The sequence below is a fragment of the Plecotus auritus genome, assembly GCF_963455305.1.
Source record: "Plecotus auritus genome assembly, chromosome: 6".
In the NCBI taxonomy this organism is placed as follows: Eukaryota; Metazoa; Chordata; class Mammalia; order Chiroptera; family Vespertilionidae; genus Plecotus; species Plecotus auritus.
Genome location: NC_137773.1, coordinates 81497478 through 81512001, shown reverse-complemented (window position 1 = coordinate 81512001; position 14524 = coordinate 81497478). Strand labels below are relative to the sequence as shown.

The window sequence follows — 14524 nt, the reverse complement described above, 5'->3', positions numbered from 1 at the left end:
AATAAGGGTGATGCCTCCTTCAGGCCAAGCGTGCCAGAGACAGAGCCAGAGCCACGGCGCGCTGCTGGGCTCCTCGGCGGGTGTTGGTAGTGGGGAAGCACGGAGCATGACAATGAAGCACGCCTCCCTGCCCCAGAGGAGGGAAGACCTAAATTGTGGAAGGTGCAAGAATGGGACATTTTCCCCTTTTCTGGCTGTCACCACCTCCTGTCATCTCTCCCCAGATCCTGATTCCGGCCCTGATGGTAACTGCAGAGAAGGACCGAGTGCTTGTTCCTGAGATGTCCAAGCACATGGAGGACTGGGTAAGGGCAGTGCTGCCTAGGGCCCTCGGCGCTTCCTGGAAGGGAGAGGGCAGGTGTCCCCGAGGAAAGAGGCAGCTGAGGGCAGAGTGGGATATTCTTGTGAACCACTTGCTGGACAAGGGCTTCCTCAGTAGCATCACTGTCACCTCCTGGGAGCAACAACATGCCTGATGCATCCTTTTCCTTGCACCGATGCAGTCTCTCATTCATTCACTCGCTCCTTCGTTTATTCATTTCATGGGCTTGTGCTGTGCCCTTAAATGTGTTGGGACCGTGTTAGATGCTGAGAAAGTTAAGATGAGTAAGAAACGGACCCTGCCCTATAGGGGCTCCCTGTCCTGCAGTTAATCCCATACTCAACCCAGGCAGAGAGCGAGAACCCGGGGACGAGACAGGGTGTTGAGGCGAGGAGCATGCATGCTTGGAGAACGGCAGGAGCTCCATGAGGCCTGAGGATCTTGCTGAGCCCTCGGGGCCAGGCTGAGCTGTGTGGGCCACGGGCCTGAGAGCCACCGGAGGGGAGCGATGGGATTGGAAGCTCCCTCTGTTAAAAGTGTGGAGGTTGGTAGTGACTGGGGAGGCCTGCAGCGGGGTGACCGTGGGCTGGCTAGCTGCTGAGAGCGGCCCGTCCCCAGCTGGCTATGGCCTTGTCAGCAGCATCAGGCCAAGCGGGGAGGGTGCGCGGGATGCTGCCACATGTGGGCTATGGATCCAGCCCAGGTGCTGCAGAAAGCGGTGAGCCCACGGGCCTCGCTCCCTGGTCCTAACCCTTGAAGGTTTCTGTAGAAATTCAAGATCTCCCGCTGGTCCGTTCCAGCCCCCTGTAACTGACTGCTAACCTCGCTGGGGTGTGTTATGCTTCTGAGAGGAAAAGGGCATTTCCCCCAGCCTTTCCCACACGCTGTCAGGGTTCAAGGCTGTGTCGGGAAGAAACCCATGTCCCAGCTGCTGCACTGCTACTCCCTCTCGGTGCTGGGTGCTGGCTGCAGTGACCCACTGTGGGAGTTCAGGTTCCAGAGGGGAAGCCAAACGGCCCTGCGTGCAGACCTCCAGCGAGACAGCCGGAGAAGGGGATGCAGTCACGTCTGCATGGCGAGAGCCAACGACAAGCAAGCATCTCCCAGGCAGTGAAAGGGCTGAGAACTAATGATTCAAAGGGAGACAGTTGTGATGAGTACAAGTCAGCCCTGCACTTGAATATCAGCTCAGCCACTCTGTGGCCTTGGGCAGGTTCCCCAACCTCTCTGAGCTTTCCCATTACCGCACAGGATTATGGGTACACTTCAGTGAGACAATGTATGTAGAGCACCAAGGACATAATAGTTGCTCAATAAGTGGTTATTCCTTTCCTAAACAATGCAGTTTTTCAGGGCGGGGGCTGACCTATGGGGAGCAGAGGGGAAAGTGCCTCCTCACAGGGGCCCCCTTACACATTGCACTAACCTGAAACCAGACCCACTGGCACTCTGCCATTTACTTTTCTGGCTGGTGTTTTCTTCCAGATCCCCCACCTGAAAAGGGGACATATTAAGGATTGTGGACACTGGACACAGATAGAGAAGTAAGGAGATGGGGTCCCAGGGTGGGGGCCATCGGGACTTCCTGTTCACCGTCAGTAAAGGCCTTCCTGGGCTAGCTGTTCACCTGTGTGAGGTGAGCGGGTCCAGACAGGTAGGAATCGTCTTTCATTCCCTTTCCAGGCCCGCCGAGTTGAACCAGATCCTCGTGCAGTGGCTGGAAACTGATGCCAGGGACCCGCCAGTGGTCTCGAAGCTTTAGGGTGTGCCGTGTGCCAGCCCCTTCATCTGCTGGGCTGTTGCTCTTGGCACCAAGATGGGTCTTACCCGCACCTCTCAGAACCAGCAGCCTGGTTCTGAAGGGTGATTTTCTTTAAAGGAAGTGAGTAAAATTTGACGTAACTGTAGATACAGGAAAAGGCTATTAATTCTCTGGGCACAAATGCATCACTTTCTCTCTAAGGATGATTCGTGTTCTGTGAGGGGACAAAGGGGATGGCTAGGGGGTGACTTCTCTTTGACTAGGCCATAGTTTTGCAGCAAAATCAGCAGGTAATTTTGAAGCATTTCCACAGAGATTGGAACTCTTTCGTTGAATAAAGCTAAACTGTGATCCCGCTGTTGTTGGGAGGAGGAGTTGTTCTAAGAATGTCCCTCTGGCCTCATCTGGAAGCCACGTCGCCCGCCCACCCTGCTTCAAGTCCCCTGTCTCCCGCCCAGTCCTGCCACAGCAACCTCCTGACTGGTGTCCATACAAGGTCTGATCAGAACGTTGCAGGGCCTCCCCGCTGCTCCCCACAAAAAGCTCGTGCACTGCCTGGCCGTTCTCCCCCTGATCAGACCCCGCCGATCACTCCCCGATTCCTAACGGCCCCCCAGCATCACCGAACTAAATCCCTGCACCCACCACACTGATCCTCCTTGACCTCCACCTGAGTGAATGGGTCCTGTAGCCTGCAGTATTCCCACCTGCATCTCCCCCGCCAAGACCCCAGCTGGGCCGTGAGCCCTTTCTCCCTGCCCCCAAGCACGGTGTGCTCCCAGATGGCTGCAGACCTGCCTGGCTGCACTTTCTGCAGGGAAAGCTGCGATGGTGGTCTCTCTAAGCTGAATTATGAATCATAATGAGTATAAAGTAACCAGGCCAAAAGGATAGGAGTGTCCGTGTGTGTATAGAAAGCAAGGGGAAGGTCAGAAGTGGTCTCAGCTGTCATCAAGTACCCTGTGTGCCTGGAGCCTTACATACACTACCTCTGTGCTTCCCATCTCACAGAGCGGGAAATTAAGGTTCAAATAACTTGCCCAAGTCCCTTGGCTAGTTAGAGGCAGAGCCTAGGTTCAGACGCACGCTGTCTGGTTCCACAGGCTGAGCTCCTGTCAAAAATCTCCTTTCTAGCCCTGGCTTGTGTGCTCAATGGTTAGAGCGTGGGCCCATGAACTGAAGGGTCATGGGTTCAATTCCCAGTCAAGGGCACGTACCTGGGATGCAGGCTCGATACTGACCCGCGTGCAGGAGGCAACCAATCAATGTGTCTCACATTGATGTCGTGCTCTTCCCCTTTCTCCTTCCCTTCCACTTTCTCTCAAAAAAAAAAAAAAAAAAAAAAAAAAAAGTTAATGGAAAAAATAGCCTTGGGTGAGGATTAACAACAACAAAATCTCCTTTCTAAGTCTGGAGTCAGATGATCTAGATCCGGCTCCTGGTCTGCCCCTTACACTGTGTGACCTTGAGAAAGGTTTCCTGTACCTCAATCCCTCACCGATAAAAGGGGACACTAATTGTACCAAGCTCACAGGTGGTTGTGAGTATTAAATGAGTTATGTATGCAAGGCCCTGGAATGGTGCCTGGCACAGAGGCGGTGCTACAGAAGCATGAGCGCTAAGATCTCTAGTTTATGTTAGGACGAGGCCTGTGAGGGCTTTAAATTTCCAGTGACACCACCACCACCTCATTCCTTTTGTATTGGAGAATGAAAGTGCTCATTGAAAAGGCAAATACGTGACCTGGGGAATGACTACACAGGCCAGGTAACATTATTTCACTAACATTTTTTTAAATAATATGTCCAGACTTATTTGTAAGGGAGCAGTTGGAAGAGAGGGTAGGGGAATCTCAGAACATCCTTCATTACAAGAAGCACAAATAAGCAAACTTGTTGGCCCTAATTATCTCAGTTCCAAATATTCCCTCCAGCAATCCCCGTAAACCATCGAAAGTGCCCCAGAAATCCTACTCTTTGGGCAGATAAGGGTCAAGTGGGTCAAGTCCATAGCATTGCAACAAAAACATCAGCAGTCATACAACATTGAAGGCCATAAGGATGTGAGACTGGAGAAAGGCTTTAGATTATTCAAGATAACACTAGGAATGTTGGAGTTGTGTTTCCCCTGCTATGGGGCCTCCGGACACATGTCACTGCTGCAATTGTGGGGCAAAGGGGACACGGACGATTTTCAGATGCCATTTTAAGTACAGCTTGCTGAGAGTGTGTTCCAATTGACGTAGTTATAAAGTGCTACTTTTATGTCATGTCTACAGAAGGCATAAATAACAAATGTATTCGCCTCTGCTAAGGGAAATGGAGTTTTGGGAAGAGGCATGGCAGACCCATGTTCTCTCTTATCCCCACACACCAGTGGGGTCACGGAGCTCCCCAAGGGAGCCCAGTTCACTTACAGGTTCCCCCACATGTAGTGGCTGCCAGTGCCCAAGATTTCCAGGAGAAATGTCTTGTAAAAGTGAGTCTGTTAGAGCAGATGGGACCAGAAGCTATTTGTGTCCCTCTTGGGGTATAATGAACCCATGGTTTCCCGCCTTGAAGTGACTCCAAGCCAGTGTTCTCTCCTTGTTCACACCAATAATACCAGGAGCTCCAATTAAAAGCAAACAGTGGTCAAAATACATAGGTCAGAAGCTCAAAGGTTTTTGCAACAAGAATCGGTTGGGAAATACAACACTTTGCTGTTCCTGCCACACATGATCAACTATTTTCTTACCTCAGCAATTGTGGATGTTTCTCCCAAGTGCAGGCTACTGCACCCAATTGCTAATTGCCTCCCCTTTTAGACTGTAGGGCCCTTGGGACCAGACTACCTGTCTAGGTGGCTCAGCCTTGGTCCTACCCAGCGTGGCCTGGCATTTTGGAGATGCTCGTTAAATGTTTGCTGAATGAATGAGGGAATGAAAGCATGAATGAATGAATGAATGAATGAATGAATGAATGGGAAAATGAGTTAGTTCCTAGTCTTGACTTTGATGTCCTGCTGGGGGAGATGGATGGCCAACTCTGTGACTTTTTCACTGTTCTGAGCCCTGGTGTATCTCTCATTAAGACCTGGGGCATATCTGCTGACGTGCACTGAGAAAGAGATGGCAAACAGGTTCCACACATCTAGGAATCTTTGCTGGCATTCACGGGATAAACTGCAACTTACATCAATGGGTTTCTGCTGCACGAAACACAAATGCAATAGTTATTTTGATAACACAGCTGAAGTACTTACAATCACTGTAGATGTTCAAGCTTGCATGTTTATAAGGTCTGAGTGGAATCATTTTGTCAGTTTACGTAAGCACATGTCATATTTGCAATGCAAGAGTTTTGAGGCTATTTATTACCTACTTTTGAAAGAATACCAATGATGTTTCTTCTCCTGTAAGCTCACTTTTTAAAATTGTGTTAAAATATACATAACATAATTTTTATCATTTTAACTATTTTTAAGTGTGCAGCTCGGTGGCATTAAGCATATTCACATTGCTGTGTAACCACTACCACTATCCATCCCCAAAACCTTTTCATCTCCCCAAACAGCAACTCTGTACCCATTAAATAGTAACTCTCCATCCCCCCGCCCGCCAGCCCCTGGCAACCCCGTGCTACCGCCTGTCTCTGAATTTGACTACTGTAGCTCCAAAAGGCTCCTTCGTATAAGTGGGATCATGCAGCAGTTGTATTGTTGTAACTGGCTTACTTCACTTAGTATAAGATCCTCACGGCTCCTGTGTCAGAAGTTTCTTTCTAAAACTGAGTGAAGATATATATGCCACATCTTGGTTCAGTCGTCTGCCGATTGACACTTGGGCTGCTCCCACCTTTTGGCTGTTGTGAGTACAGTTAATGCTGCTATGAATATGGGTGTGCAAATACCTCTCCGAGTCTCTGCTTTTAGTTTTCCTGGGGATATGCCCGCAAAATGGAATTGCTAGGTCATGTGCTAATCCTATTTTTAATTTTTTCAGGAACCGCCATACTGTTTTTCATAGTAGCTGCACCAATTTACATCCCCACCCACAATGCAAAGGGTTTCAGTCTCTCTGCATCATCACCAACACTTGTTATTGTGTGTGTGTTTTATAAGTCATCCTAATGGGTATCTGGGCATCTCACTGTGGTTTTGATTTTCATTTCCCTGATACTTTGTGGTGTTGAGCATCATTTCGTGTGCTTATTGACCATTGTATATCTTCTTTGGAGAAATGTTTATTCAAGTTCCTTGCCCATTTCTGAATCAGGTTGTTGGTTTTTTGGTTGTTGAGTTGCAGGACTTCTTTATATATTGTGGATATTAATCCCTTATAAGATATATGATTTGCAGATATTTTCTCCCACACTTTTTAATCAATTAAAAACTAACTTCCATGTTCAAAAGGTCGTAGGTTAGGACCTAGCCTCTGCTTTCCATGCAGTTCCTCACTGTGTTCCATGGCATTAGTGCCAAGATGGAAGGGCAGAATGTGTCCACATTGGGGACCCCTTGGGACTATTTGGCTTGTGTCAGAATTTGGAAGGCAGAAACAATTCGTGGTTTATGCAACTCAAAGTAGGAAAATTCCAGAGAAAGCCCAACACAGTGCTCTTAGTTGGCATTTGAATCGATGAAGGGGTGGCATTGGGTCACTGCCTCCGTCACATCTCCTAGATTCAGATGGAGAGAGCTGTGAGAGGCAGGGGAGAGTTTAGATGGTGCTGTGGGGGAGGAAGGAATGTTGCTCTGCTCTCTCGGCTGGTCCAATAGACATGAGACAGATTAGCAAGAGAAAATAACCAGATTTAACATATACATATGTAAGGGAACTCTGCACACATGAGACAGAGACCCCACATGCATGAGAGGTTCCAAGACAGAAAGGGAACGTGGGTGTGTAAGACATCCCAAGCTAACGATGACCTTGGGGCTTCGGAGGGGAGGAAGGTCACTGGAGGACGATTAGAAGAGCAGATGATCAGTAATTGGAGGTTTGCTCTGCCATATAGATAGGTCATAAAACGTTATCTCTGATCATCTCTAATTCTAGGCAAGCCCCTAATTCAAGTTCTTCTAGGTAGGTGAGAGGGTGGGGCAGAAGTTTCTTTTGAGCCCACAGAGCTCAAAACAATCCACATGTCACACAGGCACATCTTGGGGTAACTCGTCCTGAACCCCCACAGTGCCTTCCCACTTTGTGTCCTATGTTGAGTGAACTTTATGCCCTACGTCAGATTTCCTTTTATTTATTTAATCTTAGAGAGAGAGGAGCATCGATTTGTTGTTCTACTTAGTTGTGCATTCATTGGTTGCTTCTTGTGTGTGCCCTGACCCTGACTGGGAGATCAAACCCTCAACCTTGGCTTATGGGGATGACGCTCTAACCCACTGAGCTACCCAGCTGTCCTCGTCATATTTTAAAGAGAATGAGCTGGCTGAGTGGGACAAGGAAGTAAGGTCTGCAGGACAGAAGTCATTAAATTCCTCTTGTTTTCCAAAGATGAGTTACCACACACAAATTGTACTTGGAGTTCATTCTCACTGATTCGCAAGTACAGGCAGGGAAGAGATCAAAATACAAGCTTCAGTGACCATCAAAATAGTAGCATTAATTTCCCTTGCCAACAACGGTGTGAAAAAAGTTAAGACTCAGCAATTATTGGACAGCTGAGTCCTTCAGACCAGAAGAAATGAGCAATAAACCATCGCCCTCGACCATGGGATGATGGCAACGGAGATTGAATGAACCGATACACATTGCCTTTGCTGATTTGTATATTTCCATGTAATTTTATTTTCTTCAATAAAGGCAGTTTATAAAATTGATGTGACTGGCTCGGGGCAGGGGAGGAAGCGTCCCCTCCAAGGGCAAATGTTCAGGGTCAACAGAGAGAACCTGGTATGGCTCCAGGCTCGGAATCTCAGCAGAGGAGGGAAGAGGGTCCCTTCCCAGGCCCACCCACGCCATGGCACGGCTTCTGTGATGACCCAGGGTAGACTGTGTTCAACAGAAGGAGAAAACTTGGGTCTGACGGTGGTCCAAAGGGGCATTTGTGGATGCGAGCAGGACATACTTTGCCTGAGGTGGTAGGGACAGGGCTTGCAGGTGGATGGAAAACAAGTTATTTGGGATGACAGTAGGCTGTTCCACAGCTCCTCTTTCCCTTCCCTCCTGCCCGCCCGTCCCTGCGCCCCCCCCCCCCCCCCCACCACCAGGCTTGATGCTTTCCCACCTCCTGGCCCCAGCTCCAGGACCTCCTTCCAGGGCTTCAGGGAAGGGACAGTGGTCAGCCTGACAGGTGGTTTCTCCCTCCCTCAGCCCCAAAACCTCCCCCACCAAGCCCGGCCTTTCACAGGCAGGTTCTGTGGGGGGTCTCTGAGCTCTCTTCCCTCGGCAGGGCAGGGCGATGGAGCGGGCTGCACAAGCCCTGCCTCCTGCCTAAGCCCAAGGGAAATGCGCAGAGGAAGGAGGCCCAGCCTTGCTCTTCTCTCTCACAAAGGCCCTGGTGGAGACCCCCGCCCCAGGGGCTGACAGACATGGTGTATTAGTCAGCTGGGGCTGCCACGACAGAGTGCCACAGACTGGGGGGCTTCAACAACACGGATTTATCTTCTCAGTCTGGAGGCTGGAGGTCCAGCACCAAGGTGCTCGCAGGGTGGGTTTTTCCTGAGGCCTCTCCTTGGCATGTCAGCGGCTGTCTTCCTCCTGTGTCCTCACAGGTCTGTGTCCTAATCTCTTACTAGGACACAATCATACTGGATCAGGACCCATCCCAATGCCCTCACTTTGACTTATTGCTTCTTTAAAGGCCCTATTGCCAAATACAATCACCTTCTGATGAATTTGGGCGGCACCCAATTTAGCTCATAACGCAACCCTTCCCCAAAGTCGGCTCTGCTCTCTGGTCTGGAGCTCCACAGATACCTCACCCGTCTCTGGGACGCCCCTCTCTGGGACTGAGCTGCCTCTGACCACTGCTGTCCACTAGCTGGGGTTCCCTGTGGGGAGCTCATAGTCACCCCCCCATCCCCACCCCCGCTCCCGCCTCACTGCTAGTGTATTTGTGTTGGAGGGTGCATTTCTGTGCTCACATGAACACATATGCACTTGGCAGCTCAGTGGAAATCCTGGTTTGGGGACAGGTGTGACTCTGACCCCCTTCCCCCCACCCTGTTCCAGGATTTCTCATGTGCATATCTGACCCCAGATCCACTCCTCCAGCCTGGCCTCTCCTCCTCCAAAACTCCAGAGCTGCTGCTCACGTTCCCATTGGACACCAGGTGTTGGCTTCAGGGATCTGATGAGCCAAGATGCCCAGTGGCTTATTAATTTGTCACACAAACGTACACCGGGCAGGGGCTCTGTGCCAGGCACTGAGCTGAGGGACGGTGCTGCAGGCAACAGTGTCCCGCGGCTCCTGCCAGGCAAGCTCGCAGCAGGCGCAGGTGGAAGAGCCTGCTGCCACTTCAAGCTCTGGTTGTGTCCCTGTGAGGCTCATGCTTCTTCTCTAACCTTTAGATCAGCCCGGAGAATTGGGCAAAGGTACCCTCACCTTACCGAGGAGGAAACTCAGGTTTGTGGACTCAAAAAGGGGTGTTCTATGAGTAGGAAACAGGCCTCTGTGATCGATCTTCAGCATAGTCAACTTTTAATGGAAACGTTACTGAATTTCCCCAGGGCAAACAGAATTCAGGGAGGAGGGGAGAGGGTATAAGAACAAAGAACTGTGTGCGTGAGCCAGCATCACCGCGGAAACCCCCAAGTGCTCAGGACAAAACACCTCGCACCTGCCTCAACTAGACTGGGGGAGGTGGAGACAACTAGAAAAGGCCTCAGCGCCCCCCCCCCCCCCTTTCTTAAATAGCCCAATAAGAGACCACTGGGCCATTAAAAAAAAGCGACATATGAGGAAACTATTAACCCCATAGTACTCAGCCAATGAGGAACCAGAGGAGGGACTCCCACTCCCTGGGCAGTGGTTGGCAAACCACGGCTCGCGAGCCACGTGCGGCTCTTTGGCCCCTCGAGTGTGGCTCTTCCACAAAATACCACGTCCTGGGCGAGTCTATTTTGAAGAAGTGGCGTTAGAAGAAGTTTAAGTTTAAAAAATGTGGCTCTCAAAAGAAATTTCAATCGTTGTATTGTTGATATTTGGCTCTGTTGACTAATGAGTTTGCCGACCACTGAGCTAGGGATGCATAGCCTGTGACCACTGCTCCGTGTGTGCCTGTTCAACTGGACACCCACTCCTGTGAGAACATAGTAAAAGTCTCGTTTTTTGCCATACTTCTGTCTCCAAGTCTGTTATTTGAATTCGGACGGGTGAGCATTTCTCACGTATGGAAAGTAACCTCACAGGGTGATGTGATCATAAATCCCCAATGGGGCAGGTCATGGCGGGGAGTCATGCCCCAGGCATATACCTTCTTTAGTAAAAGGTTTTCCGTTGCCTTAAGCAAGCCCTGCCCATTGCACTGTGCACCTTTGAAATAACCTCCCTCACGAGAGCACAGAATGTTAACTATCCCGTAATCCCATTCCTACCTTGCTTTCCCCCACCTCCTTGCAGTCCTTCCTCATGTCAAATGCAGAGAATAAACCGCAGAACTGTTATTGGGAGCATCTGAGACCTCGCTCCCTGGGGAGTAGTTAGTTTGGCTCTAATCAACTCACAAAAATTCTCTGCAGGTTTGGACGTTTCTTCCGTCAACAGGTTCACAGAGTTAATTAGCAGAGCGTGGATGAGGAGCCCTGGTCCCTCTGCCCTGAAGCCTGGGGAGGGGAGACCTCAGGTAGAGGACCATCCTGGGCAGAGAGTCCCTTGCTCTCGGCCTCTGTGCTATAGCCAACAGCATCCTCTTCTGTCTCCCTAGAGCGGTGGGCAGCTTGGTGGTGTGGGCCGAGGAAAAGTAATTTTCCTTCTACCCTTTTTTTTTTTTTTGGCAATTATGGCATATGTGCCTTTTATTTTGTTTTATTTAAATGTATTTTTATTGATTTCAGAGAGGAAGAGAGAGATAGAAACATCAATGATGAGAGAGAATCATTGATTGGCTGCCTCCTGCACACCCCCTACTGGGGATGGAGCCTGCTACCCCGGCCTGTGCCCTGACCAGGAATCAAACCATGACCTCCTGGTTCATAGGTTGATGCTCAACCACTGAGCCACTTCGGCTGGGCTCCTTCTACCCTTCTAAATTCTTCTGGCTGGACTAAAAATCAAATTGATCTGAGACAGGTTAACAGGAGAAAATGACGTATTTACATACAAATTTACCAAAAAAGAAAAAAACACACTAAAATTTACCAAAAAAGCTTTACACATATACATACAAAGATTTATTACATATACATACATCCGTGGAGATCAGAGAGGAGAGTGTCCATCTCAGCCCTGCACGCGATGGCCCGATTCTCCAGCGCATCCGGGTACTCTAGACCAGGCCGTGCCCCTGGGCCTTCCAGGCTAGAACCCCGCCCTCCCATCCCAGCATTGCCAGCCAGGTGAGAGCTCCATGCAATCAGGACCTGGAGTGGCCAGCACAGTAACCTCTAGCCAGGCAGGGGCCCCGGAGGCCCCGGGGGTACATGGCCTGGGTGCCTGCCCCCTGCAGGCCCTGCGTCTTGGAGAAAGGCCTGCGCTGGGGCTGACTCAGGCATTGCCTTGGTAGGTGCTGGCCCTGCCCAGGCAGCTGAAGGTGGTGGGCGGGGGCCACTCGCCCTCGGACATTGCCTGCACGGATGGCTTCATGACCCACATGGGCAAGATGAACCGGGTCCTCCAGGTCCTCTCAGCCCTCTCCTGCCTGCCTCTGCAGGCCACCAGCCTCAGCCTCCATCCCAAATCCCAGAAAGAGATTCCTTAGCCTTTCCTCTCAGGCCAGATTCCTCCTTACCCCTGAGTCCCAAAATGACACTCCAATTCCTGATCCGCTAGTGATCACCCCTCCCCACAGCCCTTTCTGGGCTTGCTCAGGCCTCTTGTTAGGTCTGTGCGCCCCCTGGTGGCCATGGAGAGAATGTCCACGCCCCTCTCCTACCAGAGCCTCCTCTCTAGTACGGGAATGGTAAGTCAGGCCCCCAAAAGGGGTGCTAATCGTGACAAATTTGCACTTAATTGGTTTTACATATGGGGAAACTGAATATCAGAGAGGATGAGTGACTTGCTTAGAGTCACACAGCCAGTCAGCAACAGAGCTGGGCACAGACTCAGGAGTCCAACACCAGCCCTGTGCTGGGATCCTGTCCATGCAAGCCAGCCAGCCCTCAGTGCCCCCAGGGGGCTGCCAGGAGTCTAAGAGCCTGACAGGAGTGCCACATGTTCACGCCTTAGCAGGGCTCCTACTGTCACCTGACAGGTCCTGCTCCCCTGGGATAACCTCCTCTCGCCCAGCTATTTCCTCATTTGCTCAGGCTGACGATTTCCACCTCCTAGAAAACGTTCCGGACATGAGATCAGTCACGGCAGTAATTGACCCTGATTGCTAATTAGCGAGGATGAGCTCCAGCAATTGATTTTGCCGAGCTCTGTTCTCAGGGTCCGTGGAATGAGCTTGTTTGTTGGAGTCCCACAGATGTGGATTCTCATCCCCTCCCCCTCCCCCCTCCCCCCGATGTTTGCGTGACCTGGAGCAAATGGCTTCAAGTCCCTGAGCTTTGATTTCCTCCCTGTGAAATGAAGAGAGACTGTTTCTACCTCCCAGGGCTGCCATGATAGTCTCAGGACAGAACCCATCTTGCACGGGGCAGGAACTGAATAGATGTTACTTTCCCTTGCCCTTCCTGTCCAGTTCTCCTCTTTGCCCAGGTCCCCCCAGGATGAGAGTAAGCGGCGAATGTGAACTCCATCCAGCCAAGCCCAGCCCCTGCAGGAGCAGGCCCTGCATAGGTGGCGACTCTCCACATCTCTGCTAGGAATCCCACCTTCCTCGCCCAGGCGGGGGTGGGGAAGTGCAGTAGTGGTGGCCAGGAGACCTGAACGCTAGTCCCAGCTCTGCCAGTGACCGTGGGCAAACCCCTTCTCTTCCCTGCTCCTTGTTTTCTTTCCCTGTGGAAAGGAAGGGCTACACGGAATGTTCGCAAAGCTCCAGCTCTGCCCATAGGCCCTTTGGCTGCTTGCCGTGGGAGGTGGCGGGAGCTGGCTGCAGGCTGGGACAGACAGGCTCACACTCACAGGGAACCGGCCACAGGGCAGGGCTGGGCGATGGCCCCCCTCCTCGAAGCCTATGCTGGTCTCTTGCAGGTGGACCTGGAGAAGAAGCCGGGGACTGTGGAGGCTGGCATCCTCCTGGCTGACCTGCACCCGCAGCTGGATAAGCGTGGCCTGGCCTTGTCCCAGTAAGAGCCACCTCCTCCACTCCTGGGTGGGCCAGTGCTCCCAGCACCCCCTGCCCTGGCCTCAGCCGGACACTCAGGATCTGGCAGGTTCAGTGACTTTTATGTGGGAATAGAAACAGGCCAGGGACGAGCTAAGCATTAAATAACAGCCTTGCACAGGGGTGGGGAAACCATGGATTAAGCTCCCCATGTGTTTCACCTGCAGGGGCTCATCTTCACCACGGGCCACGTGGCCTCCGGTCACTGGAGTGTCACGCTGAGCCCGGGGCCGGCTGATGCATCCTGGCTCCACCACTATTGTCCGTGTGGCCTGGGGCAAGTCTCTTCCTCTCTGGCTATGGCAGTTTGCCTCCTCTGGAATATGGGGGTGATCACGACAACCATGCACGTGGGGTGCTTAGGAGAGTGTACACAGTCAGTGCTCAGTGTTTGTAACAGGGTTGGGGCGTGAGACAAGGCCCTTTCCAGAGCCCTCACCCTGTGCTGTCAAATTCCAGCATTGCTGGGGGTCGGGCGTCACGGGTCAGTGTGTCCTGCCATCCAGGTGTGCAGCTCTCCTTTGAGCACCAGCTCTGAGGAAGAGACACAGAGCAAATGCTGTGGATGGAGCTGGACCCCTGTGGTCCAGGCTCAGAGGTTAAAATAAAACCGCCCAAAAGCAGTTTCTAAGGGATTCCCTCTGTTTTGCGAACACCATGAGAGAAGTGCTATCTAGGCCTCGAAACCTCACCTTGTTTCTCATCAGCAGTGAACACGCATGTTAGCTGCTCTTGTCCTCCTCCCCCTCCCTCTTTCTATCACAGAAGTCTCAGAGAATCGCCAGGCAAGACAGGGGCAACCTGAGGGATGAGTGAGCGGGAGGGGAAAGACTGAACCCCGTGTTCCTCAGCCCCCCCTCCCATAGGTAAGAGCTGTTGCAGCCGAAGCATGCGAGATTGTGTGGGACCTGGTCCCCAGGTGCTTAGAGCCCCCAGATAGATGTGTCCTTACCCCCTCAGAGCCGGCTTCACTGCCCAAGAGAGTCCAGTGGGAATCGGGGGTGAAGGACAACACAATGACCCCCACCCCCAAGATTTGGCCACAGTCCTGGTCCACTATCCAGGGCTGATCTCAC

At 51.6% G+C, this 14524-nt stretch overlaps 1 protein-coding gene and 1 pseudogene across 2 annotated transcripts in view; both read left to right on the top strand.

Moving 5' to 3' along the window:
• EPHX2 (epoxide hydrolase 2) overlaps positions 1-3408 on the top strand; it is a 65339-nt gene extending 61931 nt beyond the window's left edge. The window contains exons 17-19 of the mRNA XM_080675795.1: positions 225-305; positions 1808-1866; positions 2006-3408. Of these exons, the coding sequence (XP_080531921.1) occupies positions 225-305; positions 1808-1866; positions 2006-2084 (219 nt within the window). The 3' untranslated portion in view covers positions 2085-3408. The remainder of the gene's footprint in view (positions 1-224; positions 306-1807; positions 1867-2005) is intronic.
• An 8068-nt stretch (positions 3409-11476) lies between these two features.
• LOC308251690 (L-gulonolactone oxidase-like) overlaps positions 11477-14524 on the top strand; it is a 4566-nt pseudogene continuing 1518 nt past the window's right edge. The window contains exons 1-5 of the transcript in view: positions 11477-11502; positions 11565-11577; positions 11745-11858; positions 13316-13410; positions 13908-13932. The product of the transcript in view is annotated as an L-gulonolactone oxidase-like (transcript). The remainder of the gene's footprint in view (positions 11503-11564; positions 11578-11744; positions 11859-13315; positions 13411-13907; positions 13933-14524) is intronic.